We start from the raw sequence: 11,419 nt of genomic DNA on the forward strand, positions 1-11,419 counted from the left end.
TAATGGTAACAACCAAACTCTAATTTTTAAATCGTACGCCAAGTCAAACATCATTTTTTTCGATTTTTTTTAGCAGAGACAATTAAAACACTCCAAAAAATAATAATATTATGTGTGCTTATATGATGTAATAATATTTTTATAATATTTGATTTATATATATAATATCATAATATGTGCACAACATATAAAATTTGTAATAGTAAAATTGTGTGTTATCTTGGATGTAAAATAATATTAAGAAGTTACCAAGTGTATCCAAGTGTTCGCTAAGTAAGCATGGTGTGTTTGATTGAGTGGATTAAATAATGAGATTAATAGTCAAACACTTATCCAACGTTTGGTTAAAATTTTAAGATATTTTAATAATCATTTGACCCGATTTAAGATCCAATTTTGTGGATAACTATTTGATTATTAATCTAAATAATCAAGTGGGATACACTATCAAAACTCAATAAATTACATTTTTCTCCACTTATTTCTTAGAGTGTTAAGTTATTTATTGAATACAAAGTTTATTTTAGAGTGTTGTACGTTAGATGTCGATCTTGATATTTAATATATATTATTATTATTTAATTTGATTTAAACTTTAAAAAATATAAAATATATTTTTATTTTGAAAAAATAATTTATTTGTATGTCGATCCTGATATTTAATATATACGATTATTATTTAATTTGATTTAAACTTTAAAAAATATAAATATATATTTTTATTTTGAAAAAATAATTTATTTATATATATTTTAATAAAATAATAAAAACTAAATTTTAATGTTGGTTATCCTTATCATTAATATTTTTATTTTTATTATATTTAATTTTATGATATCTACACTTATTAATTCAAAGATTATTAATATCTTTATATTAACATTATTATTATTATTATCTAATATTATGTATTGCTTCTAGATGTGTACAACAAATAAATAAACTTATCAAGAGTATAATAGTAAATTTATTAATATGTAAAAGCTAATTACATATTCAAAATGTTGAACCAAACAATCTTAATAGTATCACATAATGTTTGATTAATAATATATCAACTTTGTTATCTATAGCACAATCAATCATTTATTTATCTCATCACTTATACCAAACACACCAAAGAGGATTAGTTATACTACCTAAAGAAATTAAAGGAAATAAAAAAAAAAAGTAGACTGAAAATAGGCGGACATTGTTTTCTTCCGGAGTGGGGTGGCACTCCTCTTTACCCTGCCCTATTCTCGAGGATTCCTTACAATGGGACAGAGAGCTTCCGAAATACGATGAGATCTTCGTAAAATCGAGCATTCCAAAATCATATGAAGAAAAACGATAAGCAAGTAGTCCTCTTGTAAAATAACTAGTATTTAAATTAAAAATTAGTAAAAAATGAATAGATATTTAAATTGAAAAAAATAATATAATATTAAAAATAAAAATAAAAACTATTTTTTCGATTATTTACAAAAAAATTCTTAATACAACGCATGTCGATAATTTTTTTTGCTAATAATCACTATCATATATCAAAATTTTAGATTGTGTTAGTTTAAGGCAATGACATGATGCTTATCGTGTTTAGTGTATTGATGTCGGCCACCAATCTTAAAACATATTTAATTTTTTAATTTTCGAGAAGTTATATATTATTATATTTTTAACATTTGATAAAAAAATATTTTTAAATCATATTCAATAAAATTAACTGAGAAATATTTTTTAAAAAATTCAGTAATTTCGTCTAAATCCATATTCACAAACTAATTTTGTGATATGACACATGTTTGACACATTTGAATGATAACAATAATTGTTTCATCAATATCTTTTTCCAAATAGGTTGTGATTTTATTTACAAAATTTCTTCATAATATACACAACAACCTATTATTCTCAAAGAAAAATGAAACATGTGATCCTAAGTAAATTATGCATAAATCAGAAAAGTTATTTAATTCACATTTATTATGTATTCCAAAACAATGTCAATAAATTTTATAACGTGTCTTCTAATAAGATGCTTACTTTCTTTAGAATTGGTTTAATCATTTCCATACGAGAAATTTTATACTATCATGTATCCATGAACTTTGTAATACAGAAGAAAATTATCGCATTAGTAATACGTAATAATTAAAATTTTGTACAAATAGATGAATAATATTTTTTACTCTCGATCATGAAAGACATATTTCAAACTTAATGTCTCGTTGTTCTCGTTGTTTCCATATGTAGGTAGTTCATAACAACTAACAAATCGAACATTATATCTTGGAAGGATTCAACTCATATATGGTGCTGAAAAGAGGAGTCATTTCAGAATCCAATTTTGGAGTAGATAAATTTAGTAAGATAAATAGATTAAAATTGACTTCTAATATAATATGCAATATTGCATTATTTATAATTTAAAATTCAAATAAGACATCTCAAGGGACAAAAATTATACATTGTATGCTTTTGACAAAATTATACCATACATTAACTCTTTCAAATTATGGAAATCCCGAATTGCATGCATTGAGTGTCAAACATTTCTGATTATTGAGGGATAATGTACATGTTTATTGAGAGTAAGTTAATGTCCATTTAAAACTCTTTTGAATATATATCTTTTAATTTTTTTGTGCTCTCTTATTTTAATTTTTAAGAAGACAATTCAAGATATACAATATACATATAGTTTTGGAAGAAAACTACAACGCATTAATTCTTTCAAATTAAGGTAATTTCGAAATAATATATCTTTGGGATAAAAAAATTTATGATTATTAAATGATAAATTAATGTTCATTGGAAACCTTGTTGTAGTGATAACTTTTACGCTCAACCAATTTTATTTTTAGAAAAATTAAATAAACTAATAAAATATTGTATTTCTTTTTTAGCAAGTAATTTGGGCATGAAATTACTTAAAATAGAAAAATTTATTTTTGAATAATTTATCTCATGAGTGATACTGAACATTGTAATCATTTATATTTTAAATTTATATATACAGTTTTTAATTAAATTGATTGATATAACCAATGCAAAATGTTTAATATAGTTTATGTTTTTAATAGAGTTTAGTTTTAATTTGAGTAAAAAAAAATAAAAAACATATAATACATAAATTAAATTTGAATTAATATAAAAATTAATTGAATTCAAAATTGAATTAAATGAATTGATGTAATCAATGAAAATAATAATTGAAGTGATCATTTATTGCAGTACACATGTGTCAATATTCATGTAAATCTTTTCTTTTTTAGAAATGACATTTTGACGGGAAATTACTATTTTTGGCAAAAACTCTGCTTATATATATATAGCTTTCGTGAGCGACAGCCCATGTGGCTGTGTACACTTGGAATTTGTTTATTTTTTTTAAATTTTTTAACTTCATGTGTGGCCTGTGATATATTAAAGGCTACCAGCCTGGAATTTGTGTTTTGATTTTTTAAATTGAATAATTTTGTGTGTGTGGGCCTGCGATTTAATTGAAAATTAAATTTCCATCTTCTTCCAAATATTTCCAGGTGAATATCGTGCATCATTCTCCGACCAACTGAAACAGAAAATCACCCCAGATCTACGTAGATTCACCGAACTGCCTGCACAATAGTCCTAGCGTGGCCAAAGTAAGCCCTCGACACCACCGTGCTCGGATAATACCCAGACAATCCTCGCCATCACCTTACCGCCCGCAAAGATTTTCGAGCACCACCCCACATCTGCCTAGCGCCACTGTAGATGAAATGGATCAATATAGTGGAGATGAACAATCGTACATCCCCCAAGTCGGTGATGATCAGAAACCCCAGATTGGTATGAGATTCGATTCGTTAGAGGATGCATTCTCATTCTACAACCAATATGCCCGAGAATCCGGTTTTAGCGCGAGAATGAGTAATAGTAAGAAAAGTAAGAAAACGAACGAAATTATATGGAAGAAATTTGTATGCTTTAAAGAAGGGCATACAGATGATATTCGATGGAGCAAACACACAAAAAATGATCAACCAAGAAAAGAAAGAGCTCGTGGTGAGACTAGAACCGGATGTTTGTCCAAGATTTCAGTTGTGAAGGAACAAACAGGTCCAGGTTGGGTTGTCAGTACCTTCATTGAAAGTCATAATCATCCATTATCGACTCCGTCGAAGGTGCATTTGTTACGCTCGCATCGTGGTATTTCTGCATCAAAAAAAATGTTGAGTCAACAATTTGTAGAAGCCAATGTGTCAACTTGTCAACAAATGAGATTATTTGAGATAGAGTCTGGAGGGCCTGAACATGTAGGTTTCATAGAAAGAGATATGAGAAACTATGAGAAAAGTGTTAGGGATGAGCATAAGGGTATTGATGCAGAAACATTGGTCGATTTCTTCGAATCTGGGAAAGCGAAGAATTCATTGTTCTTTTTTGATTATGAGACTGACTCGGACAACAGATTTACCAGGTGTTTTTGGACTGATCATGTGTCAAGAAGGGCATACACTGCCTTTTGGTGACGTAGTTGTGTTTGATACTACATACAACACCAACAAATATGGGATGATTTTCGCACCATTTGTAGGAGTTAATCATCATCATCATACCATTCTTTTTGGTTGTGGATTGTTGATTGACGAAAAAACGGATTCTTTTGTTTGGTTGCTTAATAAATTCCTAGAAGCCATGTGTCAAGGTGCCCCAAACTTGATTATCACTGACCAAGATCCTGCTATGACGAAAGCCATATCACAAGTTTTTCCTCGAACAACACACCGATATTGTTTGTGGCATATACTGAACAAATTCTCTGATAAATTAAACCCAGTGACTTTCCGTGATCACTACGAAAGCATAAGGAATGCCATTCTACATTCCTCAACACATGAGGAATTTGAGAGTTCCTGGGAAGCTGCTATGTATAATGCTAACTTGGAACAACATGATTGGCTGTCGTTGATGTTTGAGTTGCGACATAAATGGGTACCAACATATTTTTATCATGTATTTTCTGCAGGTATGTCAAGTAGCCAGCGGTCCGAAAGTTCACATGCTTTTTTCAAGAGATATATATCTAGCAAGAACTCATTGATGGATTTTATCATTCGTTTTAATAAGGCACTTCGGCACCAAAGACACAATGAGTTAGTTGCAGATCATATTGATATGAATGAGCGTCCCAAGCTACAGTCCAAATGGCCAATGGAATCTCAGATGGTGAAGGTTTACACGAAAAAGAAATGGTTGGAGTTTCAAGAAGAAATGAGTCAGAGTCATGGTTATTACGTGCAACCAGAATCTGTGGGAAATGAGTTTGGGATTTACAAGGTGATGAATTTTCAAGTTTCTTCTTCTTCGAAACCAAAAGTGCTTACACATGTCATACAAGGGGATGATATATTGTGCAGTTGTATGAAATTTCAGTTTGAGGGCATTCCATGCAGGCATATGTTAGCATTTTTTCGTATAAACCAAGTCTTTCATTTGCCTGATAAATATATACAGAAACGTTGGACGCAAGCTGCAAAGAATGTAGAATTTTTTCCTACAGATGAGCAAAATGTGGTTGAAACTCCAGAAAGATGTTTGATGTCAAGACATTTGAGGTTATCCTATAAAGCTTCTGCATTAGTTGATATTGCATCATTGACTGTTGAGGGAACAAATTTCTTGAATGCACAGTTTGATTATATTGACAACAAAATGAAAGATTTGAATATCACTACAACAGTAAGCGGTTGAAGTCAATGTAGAAGAGCCACAGATAGGACTATTGATATCATTGATCCTCAAAAAATTAGAACAAAGGGATGTGGGAAGAGATTAAAGTCATCAAATGAGAAGACAACCAAACAGGGAAGAAAATGTTGTGGGTGTGGACGCCGAGGTGTGCAGCATGACAAGCGTAACTGTCCAAATTTGCAAGACGGGTATGTGTTTATCACCAATGTATATTTTTAGTATTTTTGTATATATTTGGTTAATCATCAAAATTAATATATGTTGGCATACTCAACGTTCTTCAGGTCAACTATTAATAATAAAAACGAAGAAGAAAGCTCAGATGACGAAGATTTTGGATCGATATATGCTAATTTAAATCTCTAAATATATGTGGTTAATCATCAATATTTATTTTATTAATAACTGTTTTGAATTTTGTAGGTTCTAACAACTGGATTTGATAAAGGTTATTATTTTATCAAGTTGTATATCTGCGAAGGGGTAACCATTTTATAGTGCTTTGTTTCATATATATAAATATTCATAAATCTGAGTTCCCATATCTGTGTTTTCAGTGTTTGGTTTGATATATATGAAATTTCATATATCTGTGTTTTCGGTGTTTTGTTTGATATATATGGTTTTTATATATCTGCGTTTTCTCTTTTTGGTTTCATATTTCTGATTTTTCATATCTGTGTCGAAGATAGAAGTAACCTTGCTGCAAAAAAATTCTACAGTCAACAAATGGATCCAAGCACACGCCAATGTCATCTCACTGGAGAATATCTCAATGGCAAATGAACAAAGCATAAGAAGTTCAGTTCCAAGTTGATTACTGTTTTCTTGGGTGTTTAAAAATACAAACAATTGAATGTAATACAGTAGACATCTACAATGTAAGGTTTTTTCAGGAGTCCATGACAGATATGCTGCTTGTATGCTGCTTGCCACTTAAAATTTGTATGCTGCTTGCCACTAATTTCTTAGTCTGCATAACAGATTGCAGAATTTAAATGGAGCAAGGTTACTCAGAACTTAGTAGCCATGCGCATAGAAAAAATGGAGATAGCTTTTGCTTTTTAAATCTTCCACTACATTGTCTAAATGACATGCTTGGAAACTAAATAGGAAGACAACAAAATGGAGATTGCTTTTAACAGGACATTTAATTCATCGATACATACACCACAAAAAGAACCGACTAGTTCAAACTATGGAGACGAAGCCATTTCCAGAATAACAAAGGATACAAAATTTTTGACTTAAATTGAATAACTCATATTAACTATTTGAATAACAATACAACTAACATTCATCAAATATTATAAACTGCACAATAAATTTTTTGAATTGCAATACAATCATCTGTCAAATATTATCTTCACCAAAACAAATACAACGGTTGCAACTACTGTCAATAAATTACAATTATTTATCTAATCATCTTTATTCAATTTTAGTGCTTTCAAATTTTCTTGTATCACCTCCAAGCACTTCAATATTTCATCTAATTTTTCGGTCTGGGATACTTCGCCTCTTGAACTTGAACCTGCACTTGAACTTTCATTTATTGTATTTTGGGAGGACGTCGACGTAGATTGTTTCACCGATGCGGCATTGTAAGCTTTCTCGGCCTCCTCTCTGGTTCTGAATGATTGGTGGACAGCACCCTTATACCCGATAACATTAGAGCTTGCTTCTGCCCACATGTCATAAATGCCATATGTACGCCCAACAAATACAACAGTATGTTTTGCCCTACATTGTAACGCAAATTGTTTCAAAAACAGAGAATGTGAATACAAATAAACTAAACCAAAAATTATATTATTTCAATTCTTGACCAAGAATTAACAGACTCCATAACATGAGATCTCTGCCACAACTTAAACTTCTCAGGAGATCTAATAATCAAAGTAGCCAATGACAATAAAGACTAGTTGGGTTTTTCATGGTCCTCCACCATTCCCTTGAAAAAATGGAAGTTTTAAGTCAATCTTCATTCTCTGTGTATCATAAGAGTACGCTATGGCAAGCAATTTGAATGCGAAGGATGCTGGCACAAATGTCTACAAATTATTAGCTCCGTAATGTGACTGCTGAGACGAAAATTTTAAAGATTGTAAAGGATGAGCAATTGTATAGGTCTATAGTCAGCACTAGAAGCCCATAATTAATTTAATTGCTCGCTTTATATTCCCCAACTCGTCGAAATCTCTCTTTACACAGTGGCTCAGCAAGTCCATCCCAATTGTACACAAAACAACACAAATCACAGAATTACATTCAAATTGTTGCCATCCGAACATCAATTACAAACTAACAAACTCATTTTAAAACAATAATTGTATAAAGTTTGAAAAAAAAAATTTGAAAAAATTCAGAATACCATTGAATGTTGTGACACCGCACGATTTTCCTGGGATCCCCTTTTCTGGCGTCGGCAAATGGTGGCACTCTCACGTCCGGTGTTGGCGTCGGATGTCCGGTGGAGTAACCCGAACAGGGTTGGTGAATCGCCCACAAAAATTAAGGCTTCGCGATGAGTTTATTTTGGGAATTGCTTTTTCTGTGCTGGGATATAGTATATTAATGTCCACACAGAAAGTTAAAAAATTAAAAAAAAAAAAATTTCCAGGTGTACAGCCACATGGGCTGTCGCTCACGAACGCTCACCAAGGGGTGAGCAGTGTATCATTTTCGTATATATAGATATATCACTACGTGAACATAACATGTTGATGTGAATGTAATTCCTTCCTGAGGTATCGACCACTATGGACTACATTTGGATGTGGGACGAGGGTGAGCATAGAGAGAAACAAACTTTTAATAAAAAAAAGATAGAGATCCTACATAAAAGAAACGTCTTTCAACGAAAATCCAATGTTGAAAAAGACAAATTTTCTCGGCAAAAAAGATGCGGAGTTGGAACTGCTAAGTATGATGAATGTGCTAACTATGAATATAACGCTGGATATTTTTTTGAAGTAAATACCTGGATGTATTACATATATCAAAATAAATATAAAAAGGGTAAAAAAATATGAAGTAAAACAATACACAATATTTCAACGTGTATGTATAAGTTTTGTGCTTGTTAAATGAGTCGTGTTGGAGACATCATTTTAAATAAAAAATATTTGATATATTTACTGTTTTCGGACGAAAATAGACCAAAACCCGAAAGATTTACAAGTTATTTGATGAAAATCAAGTATTGATAAGTTACAAGACTAAAACCAAAAACGTATAAACTTAAAAAACTAAAACTATAATTTTCTCTATATCATCATCATATTTTTGTATTAGTATATTCGATCAACATGAATTTATTATTTAGTCAAATATTATTACTGCCTAAGCATTTAGCGTATAACCATTCTAAAGTAATATTTATCGAAATGACGTATTTTTTTAAATGTCTCCTTGCCGATATGCCTTGTTTCCTTCAAATGTCATCTTATTGAAGAATTATTGTGAAGTGTGTGCTCGGAAAAATTTATAAGGACATTTTGAGTTTGAAAAGTCAAAACGAACAATCCTATTGATTGATGTTCGGGAAAAGTCATATCCAAAAACTATTAGAACTTATTTATTGAATATAGTTTTGGGTAATTTCATTGTATATGTTTACCTTCTTGTAATTCTGGTTTTATAAGTTATCCAATTGGGTTTTGATATTGTATTTCTAAAATTTTTATAATTTACGTCGTTTTTTTTTGTTGAAAGTATTAATATGGCACTACACACATAAAGGTCAAATCGAAAAAATAACCAAAATTATAAAAACAAATAAACAAATACAATAAATTAAGATTAAAATTTCACATCATATTTATATTCAAAATAGGAAAGTGACAAACCTACTATTTTCAATATTTTTTATTTTAAAAGAATAATAATAGAGAACTAACCACTAAGTGGATCAAACATGTAAAGCTACGAAATTGTAGACGTAACTATAATTCATACCATCAATGCATGGTTTGTAGAGGTTGAACTGTTTTGGCTTCGGGGTCGGTCCTTACAAATTACGAGGTATTTATATTTTTCTTTGTGAGCGGGCCAAATTCCATGTGGATTATTCTCTTCTCAAACAAATCTTGAATAAATGATGTCTAATATCAATGTATTTTGTGAGATAGTATTGTATGGATAATGTCAATGTATTTTGTGGGAGAGTGTTGTACTGAGTTCTTTGAAATATCAATCGAACTCGAATTGTAACAACATACAACGATATCTCATTATGAAAGATGTAGTCCTATACCATTTGATAACTCTCAGCTGTCACATACTCTGATTCAATAGTTGAGAGAGACACATAGTTTTGTTTTCTATAGTACCATGACACCGAGTTATTTCTTAAGTAAAAGCGTCCTCCGCTGGTGTTTTTCCTATCATCTAACTCTCCGGTAAATGGCATCACTAAACCTTACTAAGTTGGTGTTTGTTTTCTTAGTGTACCACAATCCTAGATCTAAAGTTCCTGCTATGTACTTCAAGATTCGATTCACTGTCTTCAAGTGAGTGATCTTAGGATTTGCTCGATACCTTGCACATAAACATATACTAAATATTATGTCAGGATGACTGGTGGGTTAAATAGAGAAGACTGCTAATGATGCTGCTATACAAGGTATTGTCAACACCTTCTGTAATGCCCGAGATTTTGATTCTGTTAATCTGAAATTATTGATTTTGAATTGATATTATTATAGCTGGGCCATTCCGAGATCATATTGGACAAAGTATAGGAATTAAAAAGAAGAAGAGAAGAGTTAGGCCGAAAGTTCTGCGCCCGGGCGGAAGTTTTTGTCCGCCCGAGCGCCACATGATAAAAGAAGAGGGCTGAAGGTTTTGCGCCCGGGCGGAAGTTTTTGTCCGCTCGAGCGCGATTGTCTATTATGCGAGGGCCGAACATTTCGCGCCCGGGCGGAAATTTATGTCCGCCCGAGCGCCAACCAAGATTGAAGAAAGGTTTGACACGTTGCCTTAACATACATTAGGATATTTATATATATATATAAGTTCCTTCTTCAGATTTGGAAGGAAACGAAGAAAGAAGGAATCGAGAATATTTCAGAAATCCTTACGCCTTTATATTTCAATCCGCCCGTTAGATTTTGAATCCGACTTCAGTACTGTGTTCCTATCGACGCAGGCTTCAACTGGACGTAAGTTTTATTAAGTTTTGTTATGTCTTGAAATTATGATATTGTCAGAATCAGATATGATTCATATATGGTGTTCTCGATATGTTAGACATCGTATAATCGAAACCGGATTAAAGAACGGATACCGTATAGAATTGTTATGATTTTCTGAGTTGATTTGATTGAGATTGATATCAGATTGGTGTTGTTATTGATTATGAGTTGGGATAATTGATATCTGTTGATATTGTATTGACGGGGATATTCAGATTGTTGCGTTATGCCGTTGATTTTGAGTTAGATTCAGATTGATTAGATTTGGTATTGATTTGAGCAGTATATTGATATTATACTTCTTGATATGTCATTGCCAGATTGAGTATTGACTGACTTTGAATTCGAGACTTCGACAAAATCAGATTTACAGAAAGAAAGGTATAAGTCAATATGGTACCGGGAGAACGACTCGTGTAGGATATACTTGAGTTTCCCTAAATCACATACTTATTGTTATTATGTGTATTGATTTGAATTGGTATGCTTGCTCTATTGATTTA

General features: G+C 31.3%; 1 protein-coding gene across 1 annotated transcript; it reads left to right on the forward strand.

The window, feature by feature from the left end:
* The first annotated feature begins 3,743 nt into the window (after positions 1 to 3,743).
* On the forward strand, positions 3,744 to 4,496 carry LOC142521985 (protein FAR1-RELATED SEQUENCE 5-like). Its single transcript, XM_075625159.1, has one exon. The coding sequence runs from the start codon at positions 3,744 to 3,746 to the stop codon at positions 4,494 to 4,496; it is 753 nt and encodes a 250-aa protein (XP_075481274.1).
* The last annotated feature ends 6,923 nt before the right edge of the window (positions 4,497 to 11,419 follow it).

This window comes from Primulina tabacum, chromosome 13 (assembly GCF_025594145.1).
Source record: "Primulina tabacum isolate GXHZ01 chromosome 13, ASM2559414v2, whole genome shotgun sequence".
Classification (NCBI taxonomy): domain Eukaryota; kingdom Viridiplantae; phylum Streptophyta; class Magnoliopsida; order Lamiales; family Gesneriaceae; genus Primulina; species Primulina tabacum.